The sequence below is a fragment of the Siniperca chuatsi genome, linkage group LG16, assembly GCF_020085105.1.
Source record: "Siniperca chuatsi isolate FFG_IHB_CAS linkage group LG16, ASM2008510v1, whole genome shotgun sequence".
Classification (NCBI taxonomy): Eukaryota; Metazoa; Chordata; class Actinopteri; order Centrarchiformes; family Sinipercidae; genus Siniperca; species Siniperca chuatsi.
Window position 1 is genome coordinate 8,278,413 of NC_058057.1, and position 19,075 is coordinate 8,297,487.

Here is a 19,075-nt window from a genome sequence, read left to right on the forward strand (position 1 = left end):
ATATATATATATATATATATATGTCTTCATGTCTTCATGCTTTTTATCATTCTTTGTCCTCACTGTGTGGGACAGCAGGAAACCTGCGGGCCTGACACAGTTTAAAACAGATGTTATTCCTGCTTAAAAAATAAAAATGAAATGAAAATTAAGTCTCTACGATAGATGCACATTGTATATGGACTTTGTATATACATTTTATTGAATGTAAGCATGTTCTTTTTAAGTTGAAGTGCATCTAGCTGCAGAAAATTTGAAAATGTCCTTGCAGAAATACACGTCTGCAAGGTAAATCGAATGTATGAGTCAGTTCAGTTCCTTGATGAATAGAAGCACCTGACAGTATCTCATCCTTATCAGTGTTTTCTCTGTGATTGTCAAGCACGAGATGACTCAAGCTCCCATCATCTATCAGCCAGTTGACACAGTATGTCCTTGATCACAATCTCTAAATTTCTACTCATCTGGACACGAGTCACGATTGATGTACAGTATGTTAGCAGTTTGTGAAAAGTCCCAGTGTGAAACTGAACTGATTTGTTTTGATATACATATATCAGTAACTGATTGATAATCATAAGTCTCACAAAAGTCTCACACATATTACAAAAAATTATTACAGTAATTTCACACTTTTTCTATGTATTTTCATCAGTCAAAACTATATCAAAATAAAAAATAATTTAAAATAGGTGCAAAACAAGCTGTAAAACGGCCGCAAAGAGGCCTAAAACAACTACACCATGTTGCAAAATGACCACAAAAAAATGCAAAACAACTACAATGAGACACAGAACAACCACAAAGAGATGAAAAACAACTACAATGAGGCGCAAAAAAACATGGTAATACAGTATTTAATTAGGTAATAATTAAATGTTTTCTGTCCCAAACTGTCCACCTTTGACTCCCTGGACTAAATGTCGTTTCCACTTGGAACAAGTAGCAGTGAGTCTGATTATTTTGGCCTTTCTTTGAGAAATCTTGACTGGTCAGTGGGTGTTTTGTTTTGCAGGGTGGAGGCCTGCTCCCATTTTCAGAATGGCTTATGTAACTGTTGGTCAGAGCAAAACGGTAGTGAAACATCCTCTGCAGAATAATGTGCCTGCATGGGTGGAGCGTGGTGCTGCAAAGGACACTGAGGTCCAGATGTATACTTTAGGTACTTTCCTCTGTAAAGAGCAGCACCCCTGTGTCTGTCACTCATGTTCTCAGAGCTGACATACAGCGAGCGGTGCGAAAAGGGGTTTGAAACAAGGAAGCAGTAAATATGTCAGCCCCACTCTGGGTCAATGACAAATAGCTCAGCTTGTGGTTGTCTGTTGTTGTGTGACAAAAATAACAGAACAGAGACTCTAGTTCTTTTGAAACATTCTTATTTTAATCATTCACAGACAACAAGAACATAGAAAAGTTATAATGACAGTATTACAGGAAGCACAAAGGCAAACCAAAGTTATCATCTGCTTTACATTAGTCTTCATTTGATGGTCATGGCCACCAAGTTTAAGGTCATTTGAATTTGAGCTGGGGAGGCCATAGTTGAATTGTTGCATCCCCCTTAGGGAAATTTGTTAATTTTTGAAAATGCTAGAATGTAATGTTAAAAAAAAAGTAAAATGCATATGTTTTTTTCAGCATCAAATCATCAAATTAGTGGTATCTAAGACATTATGTAGAGTCATCCATTTACTGTAGTCCAGTCCGATCCAGAGTTGCACTGCAGGTGGCAACTAAACTTAGACATGACTGAAAAAGACTGGCACAAACTATGTAAAGCACAGTGGACCTAAGCAAATTAGTCTGACTATATTTATAATAATACAAAACACATAAAATCCAGATCCATTCACTAGTGCAGGTAACTCAATTAGGTGCATCTTAATAATATATAAAAAGGGTAAAACAAAGTTTTGTATTATCTTGTGTTGGTATTGCAAGGTCCTTCATGGGAATTGCATAGATGATCATTGAGAATAAATCCATAATAAATCTATAAATATTCACAAAGTTATGAACAGACATATAATATACAGAATTGTATGAAAGCAGTGTATGAGTAGATACATATACATATAAGTACATACATTATGTTAGTCCAAAGGGTAAGGGTAAAACATCCAAAGAACAACTTAATTGCAATAATATTATTTAGTTGAATACTTAACTAATTGCCTTTTAGGACGCAATAAAATTTTCAGTTAAGCTGCAAACATAACAAACGATCACTTACACACAAGGTACAAGGTAATTTATTTATACAACAAAAGTTTGTACAACGAAATTAAGTTAGTAGTCCCTTTATGCTGCCCACACAATAAATATATCCTTATTATTATCCCTTATTAAGTCAAAACTGGACCCGCTTGCTCCCGGGGCGATCACACAGCAACCGCCATGGTGTCTGGTCCGGTTTATCTGGCTGGGTGGATCTTCTCAAGGTCTGCTGCTCTTTAATCTTCCTTTTCCGATGAATAGGTAATAGGTGTTTCAGCAATATGCCGGAAAAAAAAAAACAAGATAACAGATCAAAACAAAAATGTTGCAGAGTTTGAAAGAGCTAGCCTACAGGCCGCCGCATCTACATGCGCAGCAGTTGCCATAGTCAGCAGACATGGAGCAACATTAGCGTTTATTTAGAGATGGCCACCTGACAGATAGAAGTCCGATATTCATTCTTTTTTTAGCTCTGTTTTTGGTTTCTACCAACTACTGAGATTTATATCTGGCTCTTTAGCTGCTAAATGCTCCACTACATTCACCAGCGAGTTGCTAACTTTGTCTGTTTGCTGTTTGGTGCTGGTAGTGCGCAGTGGGTTTTTAGAGGTATTTTGTTGAAAGCCTCAGCCTGCTGTGTCTGGAAACGATGCTAATGAGAGCGGTGAGAGTGAACCAAAACAGTAAAGTTGCAGGCTGAAAAACCAAAACAATGAACTAAAAGACGCTAAAACACTAATAGAGCTGAGGGGAAATGTGCAGCTGGGTCAAAATTCTCTGTGGTGTCTTCACTAAAAGCAACCTCTTTCACATTACACATAGTCATCTGGCCCGTTTTTAGACTCATGCAGAAGGCACAGCACAAAAACCCATTTGAAACTCGAAGACTTTTCATTTCTATAGTTAGACAGTTCGACTAATATTGAAAGGAGAACACAAACCCTGGTATTTATGGTGTAGCTTTCTCTCAGTTTGTTATCTGCATTCCAAAAAAGCAGTTGTCTCAGTTGTCCTTCTGTTTAAAAGACTGCATATGTGTTTCAAATAACATGTATATTTGTATTAAACATGACATTTCTTCCCTCCATCCTATTTGCTGAATACGACATCACTGGGTGTGTCCAGTCACCTATGACCTGCAAAAAGGAGTATCAGAGACAAAAGTAAATGGTGAGTGTGTGAGTCTTCGGGGAGTGGTAATGTCATATGACAGCCAATGTCAAAGGGATAATGGGAAGACATCACCTGCATAAACACACACGCACATAACAGAACATGATTTCATAGAACGGATAATGCAGGTCCAGCCCGTACGTGTTACTTGATGCTTTTGATGCTTCACATCCCAAAACTGCTTCCGTCCCTGGAGAAAAGAGAATGTGAAGAACGCTGTGTCCCAGAGGAGGTCGCGCATTGAAGCGCATCTGAGTGTAGATCAGTGTCAATCAGAACATCTTGTCCCGAATCTTGAAATGCTAATACAAGGAAATCTCCCAACATCCTGGAGGAGAGGAAACTCCCTGTTTTTGTTGTTCTCTGGCCAACCCACGCAACAGCAAAACAATAGATATTTTTAGCCCTTTGTTAAATGTGACCCACTTACCAGCACTGTTAAAATGAAATTGCTATTTACGTTTTTGGAGGCTTTTTTGGCAAGCAGAAGCCTGTCTCCAGCTTGCTGCTTTGATAAAGCGCTTGTGGCTGAAATCTTTGCATCTTTTTCTTTGTCATAGTGAGGACATGTGTGGTGAGGTGCATTCAAAGCCCACGATACCAAATACAGCTTCATGGCTAAGTGCTTGTTATGTCTGTGCCTCATACACAGTACTGTATATTTACAGAAAGACTTGGCTCTTTTATCTTCCCTTTAAATTTCCTCAACACAAAGGATCCCACGCCTTCTGGAGTCCCTACCAGACCAGCCTGTTTGTCTGTCTGTGGGGGAAACAGTTCATGACACACAGGGGGAAATATGAGAGGAAGAACAGAGGGAGGCAGTCAAGCAACTCATTGTCCCGAGTTGAGGATTCAGCGGGACAAAATATATAGGGACAGGCAGTGAGAGAGGAATTCCCCCAGTAAGTTCAAACGATTGCAGATGTGTGCCTGGTCGACTGCTACTGAACACATCTGGGCCAGAAAGCTTCCCCGCACGCCTCCTCTTCCATCCTCTGAGCCCTCCGTGTCTCGTCTTTATAACACTGCCCTCTGCTCTACCCTGGAAAAGCAATTAGGTAGAACACATGGCTGGTGTAAACTACTACTCACCAGGCAGCCAGTTCACCAGCTGCGGTTGATCCACAGCAGAGTGTGTATCATTGGAGGCCTGAAAAGACCATTATCTTGGCGGCTGGAAGGAAAGATTTGGCGGAGGGAAAGTTTGGGGGATTTCAGAAGGGCGAGATGCAGCAACAGTGCTACTGGAGTTCAGCAGTAGTCCGCCACCTCTGCAAAACTGCACTTTTAACATACAGCACACACTGCAGGGTTTGCAGTTCATTTTCATTTCTTGAAACTACTTCTCCAAACAAAGCAGCTTTCCACCATATATGTGCAGCTTGATTTTGAAATGTACAACGCCCCTTTGGGAAACTAACTCCAAATTTAAAGAAGTTTAGAAAGGAGGAGTGAATGAGCGAGCATGCATGTCTGAGCGGCCTGTTGTTAAATCTGGAGTACAGATTGTCCTCGTGAACAGGGAATAATTGCAGCTACTACTAATGATTGATAATTGACCTGAAATAGCTCTCACACACAAACAAGAGGCGCTTTTGGCACTTCTCACCTAGCACGCACTCCTCAGAAGGAGACACCTGAATCGGTCTACACTTGTTTATGCTCACTCAGATACAAACAGAGACAAACAGGCTCTCCAGTTAGGCCACATGCGTACAACGTGTACTGTGCAAACATCCACCAGTGGGAAATTCCCAGCAACAATTCCACTCTAGCAGTCCTCTGTGAGCACATTCCTGCGTTTTTCAAAACATCTCGCTGCTGAAATGAAAGTCGAATTTACAGTCGCGGGGCAATTTTGAAGCTCCAGCGCACCCTCAAGCTAGCAATAAATCTTCCTAGACTGAGGATATTGCATGTAAGCTTATATCCCTGCTAGATTTCCTGGATGCAGTTCACTTTGGGAAAGTGGGGGAGCATGAAAGAACAGGCAGAGTAGACAAGAGGAGGAGGAAGACACCAAATGATTTAAGAGAAAAGGCATTCTTTAGGGGCTAAAAATGTTAAATACAGTAATATTGCCCATTAATTAATTGGATTCCATCGCTAAATAGAATTTAAGTTTTGCATGAACACAAAATAGCATCATGACTAACCATCTATTACACGTTCATATCAGTTGTTTAATTTTTGGGAAAAGTTTTCTCATTCCAAATTCCCCCAGCATTCCCTGAATGACTCACCACTGAATATAGTTATTTATTTCTAATCCTGTTTGACTATGTAACATACAGTAACCAAATAAGATCGATGAGAGCATGTTTTCCATTTACGGACAATGTGGCCACTCAATTAATGAATGCATGAGTGTGTAAAAGGGGGGGATTTTTTTAGGCGTACAGTAGTGTTTAGAAAATGAGTCATGCTTTTTGGTGACTTGGATCTTTCACAGTCTCGCTCCTAGTGCGCCACAAGCGGGTCTATCAAGCCGTGGTCTTGCTCCAGGATTGCCCAACATTTAGTAACACAACAGTATTCTTGTTCTTGTTGGTCTTTCACATAGTGGTTTGATGTATCTCTTTCATCAGAATGCATGTAATGGTCCAAAGCACAGTTGGTTTGGCCACTGCTGCATGGTACAGTTGGCATTGCTGCAATGCAGCAGGGTGTTTCCTCTCTTCTTAAGCCATCAGGAGATCACTGACTTCACCTTGTTATTACCAAGACCACCAGGAACTGCTGGCCTCCAAAATGACTCTATAGATGGGTTTTCCAGGTTTTGTATCAGCCCCCACCCGTAGCCAACGTAGCTAAGCATAAAGACTGGAAACAGGGGGACAGCCAGCCTCGCTCTGTCCAAAGGTAACAACGTGAAAATCGTGAACGTGTAGGTAAGCCTGTTTCTGTTATAGAGCATTTAGCAACAGTAGAGTAACATCTGGGCTCCATTGCACTATGTGAGCGATTAGCTAGTGAACACAGTGGAGCATTTAGCAGTAAAAAAGCAACTGTTTGCTGACATGTTAGCCATTTCAGCTCAACTTGAGGTGATAATATATCAATGTTGTTTTCATAGCCTGTTCCACTGAATCCAAGTGGCCCAAAAAATCAGTTAATACTGCTTTAAACAATCAACTTTTGTTATGTCTGCAGTATTACTGAGAAATGTATTGTTAACTAAAATAGTTGATCAACCAAATAAAATTGTAGCAAATAAATGAGTTGCTTTTTGAATGTTTTTAGCCTTACCCATTGGAATAGCTTTTTGTCTAATGGCTTGAGCTTGACAAAGTGAAAGATATGGCTTCAAAGCCCGAGGGCAAGGAGTGAAGCTGCATTTGCTGTCAGCGCGTGAGTACAACCCCGCATGTCTGGTTTGCACACTGCTCAGATGATGGGCATTAAAGGTACACATAATGAGATAGCTCGGCATGAGGCATAATTGTCTGTACAGTGAGCAGGGTTTGAGGCACAGCTGACAAAGCTTACCAGTAGAACCTGATAGTTAAAGCCTGTCTGAATACGCCTGCTGGTGAGCGCTAAGAGACACTGCAAGGTTCTCAGTCTCAAAAGACAGAGAGACTTCAAAAAAGAAGAAGAGGTTTTGGGTTTCCTGCGGCCCTGTGGCACAGCGGAGTGAGACATGTTTACTTCCTCAAGCAGGTGACTTACAGAATGTGAAGTTAAGGTTGTTTTTGTTGTTTGAGGCCCCCATTTGGATTTTTCTTCAGGTCAAGTTTGATCCACATGTGCTGAATATGCTCTCCATTTTATGCACTAATTTTTTTCATGTGCATGAAACAGGCCTTTTCTAGCATCTAATTCAATCAATCCCTCCGTGGTTATATTCAGGAACAAGAGGAAATATTTGGGAGTAAGCTGTCTAAAACAGCTATTGATCTCACCAACCACTCTGACATCCAGCCATGTGGTTTTCTTTGCATATTAATATCTTTATATTACATTACAGGCTGTGTGCAGACAGGGAGTGCATCTAATGTGAATTAAAAGCTCTCAGCGTCTGTGCATATCATTTGTGTTGTGTCTATCTCAGGAATATGATGTGCAGTTTATTTAAGGCTTTTTTTCCATGTGAAATTTATAGTAGGATATGTGGGTTAAAACCACGGAATCCCCCCACCCCCCCAATGCCCATGCTGGCTCTATTGTTACCGCAGACACCTGTTCTTATATGTTTCACTCCAAAAAAGCTCTTACTCACTGTTCATACAGTCAATTCGTGGACTCAGTTTTTACTGGAAGAAGAGCTAACGGCACAGGAGGGGTGAGAAAACGGGGACTTAGAGGTCACGGTCACTACCAACTTTACTTAACCGTAAAATTTTGATTACCCAAGACCATCTTTTTTTTTTTTACTGATTTTACATCTCTGGACAATTTGAGACACAAAACAAGTGTGCATGTGATAAAGTGTACAACTTTCTGTACAGCTCTACCCCAAAAAGCAGAAAAGGCACCTTTCATAAACATATAGTGTAATTGCACAATCACCATGTCTTCTGCTACCGGCAGGCTGCTTGCATTCAGCCCTTGCCTTTGGCTTTGGTTTAAGTAAACTGCAAAGGCAATACACCATATGACTATCAAAGTTAAATTTTCCAGCTGAAACTCATCTAAATCAAACACTGCGGTAAGTATATTTTAACCGAATGTATAAGCATTATGATGCATCAACTACATTACATAAACACTTCTAAAGTTACTTCACGCTGTGGTACAATCACAAGCTGGGTCTAGTCACATGGCCCACAACACCAATACTGCCAGTGGTCATCGTGTACTTTACATTATTGCTCACCAGCAAATGGCTCCAGTATGTCAACTTTCCACTATGTTAAACAGATTATGTAAAATATTAAAGGGGCACTCCGAGAACTTTACACATGAAGCTCAGTTTATTTGTCACAAGGAGTACTACTTACTCTGTGAAAACAGAGTTGTCAACTGTGCTTCTGGAGGGAGCTTTCCAAAGTTTGAAAAAACAAACCTCAGCCTGCATCATGGTGCCTGGTATGGGGTTTGAAGGGTTTGAAAGAAGTGGCCATTTAGGAGGCAGAGGGGGTCTTGTGAAAGATGCTATCGAGTTGCATTATGGGAAATGTGGGATTACACCTTGCATTAACATGTGTTTTTCCCTTATTCAGATAGGATATCCTGATACACATTACATGTCAACGCCAGGTAGGTAAATGTGGCCATAATGCCCACAGCAGACTGAAGTGAGGTCTGATTTATGAAATCCAGCTCTGACCTTGCATTCGCATTCTTTATCTGCCGTGAGTGATTGAAATTGCAGCAGTTATGCAAGAGCTGAGTTGTGTTTTGCTTTCATTTAAAAGTAAACTACAGTAAGTTTTCTTTTCCCCATTCTCCTGTCTTAGGTCTAAACACATCCAATATTTAGCTGGAAGATAATCACAGCAGCACTGAAGGGAATATGGTCATAAAACCAAAGATGTTACCTTAATAGTACATGAGTGGAGATTGGTCCAGATATGCCAAAAATACAGGACAACAGTGAAATTTCCTGGCAAGTAGTTCAGTAAATAAAAAGTGTATTAAAGTAAACTTGACCTAGCTGGTGTCTGACCAACTCACTGAAGCCCTAGATACAGAGGAGCTGCAGTAACACACATCTAGTGGAAAACTATACAAGCCTGTGTTTTCCATCTTGTGTGTCAATACAATCAAACATAATTTAGGACATTAGATCAGGAGACCAGGGCTTGTTTTATTTGTCATATAAACCAGGTGTGAATTTATTTTAAAAGTCTGGCATCTGTTCTGTGCTGCAGAGTAAAGCTTATCTACCCTCTCTCTTCAAACCACACTCGTTGCATACTTGTTAATCTGTGAAAAGTACCAGGGTGAGTTAGCTTTAAACCCCAATGTCACTACACCAACCTAAAGACGTATGCATTCTGCTGTCTCACTGCCGTGCAGCCAATCCCGAATGACAAGATTCTATATCATTTTAATGGGTTTTCCATTTCAGTCTAATACGATAAGCATTTCCTTATGCATTAAAGGTGACACCACTAATTGCAACTCACCTTAAGGCTACCATGCAACAACTGGAGTGTTTGCGACATGACAAACCACTAGATAATTTACAAGGAACAACATACAAATTCTAAAGAAACATGTTTGCAGTAAAAGGAAGTGAGCACACAGCATTCGCACACGCTCAGCAGACTTATATCACTTTTGTATCGCTCTGCGTTTTAGTTCACTTTAGATAAGCTGTTCGTAGAAGCTGGTCACTGCATTCAGGTTCTTAGAAACTATTTGCTTCATTTGTGTTGAAAATATAAATTTTTGTTTTTAGATTAGATTATCTGCTTCATATTTTCATGCTTTTTTTTTTTAGAATAAAGAAGATATTTCAGAGAAATATATTTGGGAAATTTTAAATACTCGTATAACCCCGCTAGCCCTCCCCAGCCGTCTCCTCTGAAACCCTGCAAAACTCAAGTTGCCGTTAATATTATTAGTACTGTTATCTGTGCGTGTACAGGCATTTTCTTTTTCACCTCTTTTCCCTTTTTCTGTTTTTTGTTTGTTTTTATCTTATATTTATTTCACTTATTGATTGACTTTATTATTCATTTTTTTATTATTATTGTTGTTATTTACTGTTTTCTCTCCCCCTCGCACATGCCTACACATTCCTCCACTTAGACGGTGTAGTCCCTCATTCGTCCAGGAGTGTTCTATCGTAGAAAAGGTTTCAGTCATAGTCATCTGGACACTGTTTTTTCTGAAATTTCTGAAAACAGTGTCCAGATGACTACGACTGAAACCTTTTCTACGATATTCCTCTACTTATATGAATATATATGACGCCACACTTACACAACACACTTTATATAGATATACACGCATGCAAACACATACTCCATCCAAAAAAGTAAGAAAAAAAGAATCTAAATGATAAACATAGGCAGAACCTCTGGTTATATCTTACTGTTTTGTGTTCTTGTCTGTATATTCTGTAGCATCTATGTCTGGCTAATCTGTCACCTTTTTGTACCATGTCCTATTGCACTAACACAAATATTTAAAAATAATAATAATAAAAAGAGGACATTATATAGAGTTAACGAAGGTCATTCAATGAACCCTAAAATGTTACCGGAGTTCTTGTTCTTCTGATTTCTTTATGAAATCAAATTATTTAGTTTGCTGTCTTTTTCAGCAGTGTTGTTTTGCTTCTGAATACCTGTAAAATGCATTTAAATTGGCCTTTTCTTAAGATAGAAAAAATACATCAAACAAAAACAAAATAAAGAGCAACATTTGACAAAGAATCAATCCCTGGTTATGGAAAGAAAAGCTGTTTAAAATGTTTTATGCAAAATGAGTCCAAACTACCAATGTTTCATTTAAGGGTTTTCAGAGAACAGCCTCATCATACTGTTTCCTTTATTGCCTAACATCTGAACTTCTGTGCTTGGAAAACATTAGCCAGACTGTGGCTTTGCAACATGAAAAAGTATTTTCATAGATGGTGGAGATCCCCCCCCCCTGCACTCTAGAATTCAGTCCCACGCCTCTTCTCTTAGAACCGGGGGTGGGGGTCTTTCTGGTTTCAAATGTGAATACAGTGTGCAAATGCTGCGCTGATACTGTATGAATGAGCCGTGCTTTTGTAGAGTAAGAATGGAAGCAGCCGGGGGAGAGAAAGAGAGAGTACAGAGGTGGGGAAGCGGATAGGAAAGGGGGAGGAAAGCGAGAGGTATCAGGACAGAGGGGCATCGGCATGGGTGGGGGGGGTTTGGTGTCTGGGTTGTGAAATATCAAAGCAAAGGAGGTGCAGATGCTCTATAGAAGCATTTTATTACTTTGCCTTTTAGTCATTTATTTAACTCAGACAACATCCTAATCAAGAATATAAAACTCATCAACTCGTACAATGAATGTAAGATGTATTCATTTTCTAAAGTGATCTTAATACTGTGTATTTTGGAGTTCCATGCTGGAAACTCTTGTGTTTATCCTTCTGCAGCACTGTTTAGTCAGAAGGAATACTTGCAGTTGTGTAGGAGTGGACTAACTTTTTGCAATACTGGATTTTGCGTTAATATTTAGATGATTAACAGTTTGTTGTTAAAATACCTTGTTGCATAAATGGTATACGCTTGAGTAATTTTTCCGAAATGTGGTTCAGTGGTTAAATGCAAATACTCCCATGTATGTTATCTCGGCATCACAAACAATTTACTTTTTAAAATAGGATAATGACATAGCAACCAAAGTCAGGGGCTATTTGCTCTAAAACCATGTCAGAACATTTTACAAGATAACCCCTGTTGGCATTGCGGACCTGAGATTCAACACCTACCACTAATCATGATATCACACTGAGTAGTCATATGAGTCATTATCTAAATGTGTCAGTAACTTATAAAGAGGAAGCAAACATCCTCTATTCAGCTGCATTCACTACCTGGAGACAGAGGGAAAATCCCTGATGACAAGCACATTTGCCGGGTTTTTTTTTTTTCAGGAACAAGGAAATGGGAATTGAATGCCAAGTGATCTGTCAGTGATTTTGTTCCACGAATTGGAAAAAAAAAAAAATGTCTTGCACATGTTCCATTTTAAAGATGGCATTATTTTCACTTGGCTTGTTATGTGATAGGTAAAAGTAAACCTGTGGTATCATAAGAGAATCTGTTTTCACTTTGTCTCAGTAATATATAGTTACAATTTCAGCTTCTCCACGCAGGTTATGCAGAAATGATGTTAGCGTCTTTAGCAGGCAAAAAGAAGCTGCATATTTTAGTAATATAATAGCTAACGTACCACTAAATGTTACATCTTAAATAACAAAAAAGGGAGCCTGGGCTGACACTATTAAGACTAGACACAATTAATATACCGTTTTAACCACATTTACATTTATACATAACCCCCTTTCCTTAATTATTGATGAAGATGGTACATTAACTTGTGTGTCAGTTTATGTGTATGTAACAGGTATGTATATACAAGATGCACAAACACCTGTACAACACACTGTACATTTGATGCCATTCAATACAGTAGCTCTGCAACTCCAAGGTAGTTTTTGAGACAGTTAGTTAGTGGTGGTTTTGTATTGAATTGTATTATATTGTAAGGTGTTCCTGGAAAAAAATAGCATGAACAATTTAGCGTGCAGTCCTATGCAAATTTGACTCACCAGTTTCCTGACATAGTTAGATGAAGAAAAGACAAAAGTTAAATATGATTCACAAAGGTAGTATAGGCCTTTTTCACTGCAGACATTATGACTTGTCATAGCAGGAAGAGCAAAGGTGAGCCAGCATGCACGTGGCCTTTTTCATGGAGGCATTTTGACATGTCACAGAAGCACAGGTGTAAATAATTAAATGAATGACTGCATGCTGGCCTACTGTCAAGGTTTAAAGGGACACTTGAGTAGAACGGAGAGACATCTTTTTCCTACAACAGTATGACAAGTCAAAATGTCAGCCTGTATGTACTACTGTTTCACAGTTTTCATACAAGATGTAAACATACATAATTGTTTCATATTAACAGGAAGTGATAAAATACTCACATACTTCCCACAGACCCCACCGCTGTATGAGTAAAATAATAATAATAATTGCAAAATCAATTAATTATTTCCTTTGAATACTTTTCTTTGAATACTCTTCTGATAACCCTTCCCTTCGCCACAAACTAGACTTTGAATGAAGGTGACCTTCCTTACTTACTTATGTCATTTAGACCCCAGACAGGTATTACTTCCTTTTAAACCTCTTATGAACAAACTATTAAAAACTCCAAAAAGCAGTTGTGGAAGAAATATTCAGAACCTTTACTTAGTAGGCTACAAATACAAGTAGCAATGCTACACTGATAAAAAAAAAAAACTCTATTACAAGTAAAAGGCCTGCATTCAAAAAGGTTACTTGAGTAAAAGTATGGAATTATAATCAGCAAAATGTACATAGATATCAAAAGTAGAAGGACACAATGGTCCTTGTCAGTGTTATTTATGAAATATTATAATATTAGATTATTATTATAACAATTACATTCAAGTGTAAATAGCATTTTTCATGTTGAAGCCGGTCAAGGTATAGCTTATTTTAACTGCTTTATTTACTGTTGGGTAGTAGCTAATAACTATAGATGTTAAATAAATGTAGTGGAGTAAAACGTAGCCTATATTTTTGTTTCAAATGTAGTGGAGGTATAAAGTAGCATAGAATGGAAATATTCAAGTAAGTACAAGAACCTTATAATTGTACTTAAGTATAGTACTTGAGTACATTTTACTTTACCAAAAAACATTCATATATTTTCTGAAGACACAGAATTTGAGTATTATATCACCATGGAAACGAAACAGGCCTCTCACACCGGATGAAGTTCGGATCCCATCAGTTCAACTTCCGGGTGGAAATATTGTGCTTGCAAATTCATTTGGACGAACTTCTCGGCCAACTTAACGTTGTAAAATGTCCCGAGGGTCAAGTGCAGGGTTCGATCGACACATCACCATCTTCTCACCTGAAGGAAGACTCTATCAAGTCGGTCAGTGTGTGGATTTGTTCAGACAAAAGCCGGCTCGCAGGCTTACTTGTTTGCTAGCTAGCTAAATGCTCTGTCATGGTTCGCTTAGCTTGGGTTCTAGCTGATAAATAACACTCTGCCAAAGCGAAAGTATTGTCATATAAAACCAAGAAATCGCACTTTGGCGTGCCAGTTGTTATTTTACGTCTACTTTGTTTATGCTTCAATTAAACAAAACAGCGCGAATCAAAATAGCTAGCTGGCTAGTAGGCTAGTTAGCATGGTTAGCATTGCAGTCAAGCAAGCTGATTCATTGCCGAAAGTGTCAACTTGCTATTAAGTCAAATGTTAGGGTTTTGGAAAGTTAGTTTAATGTTTCTTTTTATTAAACTATCTTAATCATGATAGCATTTTGTCGCAATGACAGCAATTTCATGAATTTTTATCTAATACCGCATGCGTTGGTTGGATTTTAAGGGAACATCCACTCTAAAATATTAACCACATGCGTTGTTTCTAACGTTGTAGTTTGCAATTTAGTTTTAATTCGTGAAATTGATATTTGATTGTTTATTTACGTTTCTTTCACCAGACCACAAACAGTAAATAACAAGTCTTTGTAAATGTACTGTAATACCGGGGATATTCCCAGATTATGCAGCCATAATTCCTGCAAGTAACCCTCATTTGGATGCAACATCTCAAGCAAAACTTCTGTGTGCCCACAGAATCAGTCAACAGTTAAATGTCAGCTGGCCAATCAGATGACACCTGATAACAGTTCTTTGTTGCTTCAGGTTTCCTGCTGATGGAGACAGCTGTCTGTACAAATTGACTCTACTGTCCAAAATCATTGAATGCTGTGCTTGTTATTTACTAAGCCGATTCTCTTACATTCATTACTGTTGTCAGATGAACATGTACACTTAAAGACGCCCTCTTGTCTCGCTTGTTTGCAGAATATGCTTTCAAGGCCATAAACCAAGGTGGACTCACATCAGTAGCAGTCAGGGGGAAGGACTGTGCAGTTGTTGTAACACAGAAAAAAGTACCGGTGAGTTGATATCAGGTCTTAATTTAAAGGATGGATGCAGTAATGACATCAAAAGATGGGGTCACTGTCCCACTTACCACATTCATTCATTTTCTATGAAACCCTTTCTTCCTTGAAACAGGACAAGCTTCTGGATGCCGCCACAGTGACCCACCTTTTCAGAATAACAGATAATATTGGATGTGTAATGTCTGGGATGACAGGTAAGAAAAAGACGTCTCATAATGTTTTTTAAAAGTTTGAAGAACAAAGAGATTAATTCAATTGGCGCATACAGTTGGCACTGTCTGTTATGAAGGAAACAGTAATTTCTCAGTACATAGGTACAAAAAAATCTGTGTGAAAACCAATTAAAACCAAAATACCTAGTTAAAAAATTCCAAGTATTTTCAGTTAAAATTGAAAGTGATGAGTCTTATTTAACATCTCTGTTCTCCCCAGTCACAGCACTTACTGTAGCTGAGGGTTCCTCTTTCTAAACTAGTGTCATTTTTGTCATGAGAACAGCTTTCTGTGGAAATCATTTAAACATTGCATTTGAGATTTGAAGTAGCAATATGGTAAAGGGACTGCATTTATATAGCACCTTTCTAGTCTTCCAACCACTCAAAGCGCTTTACACTACATGTCAACATTCACCCATTCACACACACATTCATACACTGATGGCAGAGGCTGCCATGCAAGGTGCCAACTGCTCATCAGAAAGAATAACTAATGCTCACACACCGATGGCACAGCCTTCGGGAGCAATTTACGGTTCGGTATTTTGCCTAAGGACACTTCGACATGCACGCTGGGGAGAGCTGGGGAATATGGCTGCGTGACAGTTCCGATTTGAACAAATCGGCCACTTTTCCCTCCTTCTTCTCACTCTGATCTCTTTCAGCTGACAGCAGGTCCCAAGTCCAGCGAGCTCGCTACGAGGCGGCCAACTGGCAGTACAAGTACGGTTATGAGATTCCAGTGGACATGCTGTGCAAGAGAATTGCTGACATCTCGCAAGTCTACACGCAGAACGCTGAGATGCGACCACTGGGCTGCTGTAAGTATATTTATCCGGTTTAGGGGTTTTCTCATGACAGTAAAGTTATGTTTTGGCATTAGACAAATCAACGGGTATGGTAAATGGTAAATGGACTGTACTTATATAGCGTCTTTCTAGTCTTTCTGACTACTCAAAGCCCCTCATGTATGAAGCCTGTATGGCCTCAGGTATGAAACACTGAAGCCAAATGTCCCTGTCACAGTCCTCTCTGATGCCTGTTGCCTGCAGGTATGATCGTGATCGGCATAGACGAGGAGCACGGCCCTCAGGTGTACAAATGCGACCCAGCAGGCTACTACTGCGGCTTCAAGGCCACGGCCGCTGGAGTAAAGCAGACAGAAGCCACCAGCTTCCTGGAAAAGAAAGTAAAAAAGAAACTGGACTGGACCTTTGAACAAACTATTGAGGTACAAACTAATCTCTTTATGCTGATGTAGCAGGTTGATAAGGGAGGACCATGAATGTGAAAGTAACCACAGAGGTGGTCCAGCTGTTTGGCTTCTAATTTTATAACCATTATTTTAATGTAAAGTAAATAAATATTATATGATATAATAGAAATATCATAAACACAATCTTATCTCCCTACCCTACCTCCCTTTTTTTCTTCCCCTTTTTCTTCCCTTTAGACGGCAATCTCTTGTTTGTCAACCGTTCTCTCCATTGACTTCAAGCCCTCTGAGCTCGAGGTGGCCGTTGTCACAACGCAGGACCCCAAGTTCAGGTAAAAGACCGGCAATACGTGGTAATTTGGCAAACACACTTGGTGGTGTTGGAATTACCCTTGTAAGATGAGAATAGCAGTTCACGGTCATTGCTGCTCACATTGAGCGGGTATGTCTACATTTTCAGAGGGACTGTTTTAGCAAACATATATGCCTGGTTAAGGAAGTAACATGTCACCTAATGACACAGATCTCATTCTCACTCTAATATGTTAGCGTTAGGGCTGCAACTAACCATTATTTTCATTATGGATTAATCTGCCACTTATTTTCTCGATTTAATAGATACATTGTTTTTAAAATGTCAAAAAGCACTAAAAATGTCTGTTATAATTTCCCACAGCATAAGGAGGTATACTTTTATTCAACCAACAGTCCAACATTTTCTGTCAGTCAAGGAATCGATTTATTGATGAATTGTTACAGCTGTAGTTAGGTCAGAATCATCATCCATCTCTCGTCTTCTCTCTCCAGGATTCTGACAGAAACTGAAGTGGACACCCACCTGATGGCCCTGGCAGAGCGGGACTGAGCGAGCAGAGACGTGTCACCTGTTGGATTAAGTTAGAGCATGATGGGATATGCAGTTCCCAGATGGAGACTGGTGTTATCTTTGTTCGCTGTACATTTACCCCACTGTTTCATTCAACAATAATAATAAAAAAAACTGTTTTTGGAGTAAAATAACCATCTGTTTCTTATTTATTGTAAAGAGTTATGATTGTTTTGCCCATGGAGTTGTTTGCATGTTTACATACATACAGTATTTACAGTATATAAATATGTTTGGAAGCTTTTGAACTCCTGGCTGTGTAATCAGAAGCCTCTGTTTCATCAGCTGTATTTTCATCTGTCAGTTGAATTTAGCAGCAGGGGAAAATGTTTATGGGAACATGAGCGGTGCAGAGCTCGACCTCTGAGTTTCCTGTTTGTGGCTCTAAATGCACTAAAATCACATGATACGCCAAGGTGCTGTGGAGAGGTTATTTCACTACACTGATGTAGAACTGATTTTGACCTCATTTTCTCAACTTTTTTTTTCTTTTACGCACATGTAGCATGTCAGAAATAGATTACTTCAGCTCACCGGATATATCATACAACTCAAGTAGTTTCTCTTTGCAAAGGGAAAATGTGTTCCCTTTGCTGACATTTGACCTCTAGTGTGTGTGTCAGGGGGAAACCGTAGCTAAGAATTCTAGTCAATGGCCCTGTTCAGCTGAGCAGTTAAAGGTTTTGTCATCAACATATGATCAGAAACGCTCGGCCATATTCTCAGTTGCTTTTAGACTATTTCCCATCATTCTTGTCTCATCACCTCTTGTTTCTATGCATCTTTTCCCTCCTAAATATTATTACTGCATTTATTAGAATCAGAAATACTTTATTGATCCCCGTAGCAAAAGAGTTTCCCCTCGGGGATCACTAAAGTATTTCTGATTCTGATAAATGCAGTAATAATATTTAGGACTTTCTGCATAGATTAATGTTTAAAGCCTCTGTCTCTTGTGTAATTTCCGCTGTCCTTAAGAAGTTACAACTTTGTCCCTGGAAAATCCCCCTGCAGTCATATGCAGGTCTACAACCCTGTTAATATTTACAGCCATCAGGACAATTACAGGCTAGATACAGTATACAGTGCTATTAAACCTAATCACTCACACATTTACTGAGTATCAAGTGTTGGCTCCAGGTTTACTTCATACTGGGAATTGCCAGTAATTATTTCAGGTAATTCCTTTCAGAAAAATTCCTGATTATCGTGCACAGATCTGTCAGCTGACCCGTGGTGGAATGTAACTTAATACATTTACTCAAGTACTGTAACTAAGTACAAATTTGAGATACCGCTACAATTATTCGACAGCTTTAGTTAGTTACTTTACAAATTAAGATTTTTGCACACAAAACATATGAAGAGCTTCTAAAATATGATGCTCTGTCATAAATGAAACTACCCAACGTTTTATACAAGTACAGCTGAAACGATTAGTCGATAGTTTTAATAATTCTGATTCTGTTCTATTGGTTGGACGGAACGAGCATTGTGAAGGTGTCGCTTTGGGCTCTGAAAATAATAATAATAATCAGGAATTTTAATGAAAATAATTATTAGTTGCAGTCCTGCACAAAATAGTTAAAAATTAGCTGCACCATTAACTACAACAGTAAAATTCTGCTTTTATAGTAATGCATGAGTAATAATAATCACCGATATACAGTATAATAGCATAACAGTCACAGGGGCTATTATTCTGCCTTGAATAGAGTTGACTTTTACTTTTAATACTTTCTATAATA

At 39.0% G+C, this 19,075-nt stretch overlaps 1 protein-coding gene across 1 annotated transcript; it reads left to right on the plus strand.

The window, feature by feature from the left end:
* The first annotated feature begins 13,804 nt into the window (after positions 1-13,804).
* On the plus strand, positions 13,805-17,461 carry LOC122863349 (proteasome subunit alpha type-6). Its single transcript, XM_044169762.1, has 7 exons — positions 13,805-13,968; positions 14,907-15,001; positions 15,123-15,204; positions 15,891-16,046; positions 16,278-16,456; positions 16,679-16,773; positions 17,249-17,461. The coding sequence occupies exons 1-7, from the start codon at positions 13,893-13,895 to the stop codon at positions 17,304-17,306; spliced, it is 741 nt and encodes a 246-aa protein (XP_044025697.1). The 5' UTR covers positions 13,805-13,892; the 3' UTR covers positions 17,307-17,461.
* Positions 17,462-19,075: the final 1,614 nt, after the last annotated feature.

What these genes read in the sequence shown, in the direction of transcription:
- LOC122863349 (XM_044169762.1), top strand. Translation starts at nt 13,893, where the DNA reads ATGTCCCGAGGGTCAAGTGCAGGGTTCGATCGACACATCACCATCTTC. An exon ending in TGTAATGTCTGGGATGACAG is followed by an intron (nt 15,205 to 15,890) that starts GTAAGAAAAAGA and finishes GATCTCTTTCAG; the next exon opens with CTGACAGCAGGTCCCAAGTC. An exon ending in GATGCGACCACTGGGCTGCT is followed by an intron (nt 16,047 to 16,277) that starts GTAAGTATATTT and finishes TGTTGCCTGCAG; the next exon opens with GTATGATCGTGATCGGCATA.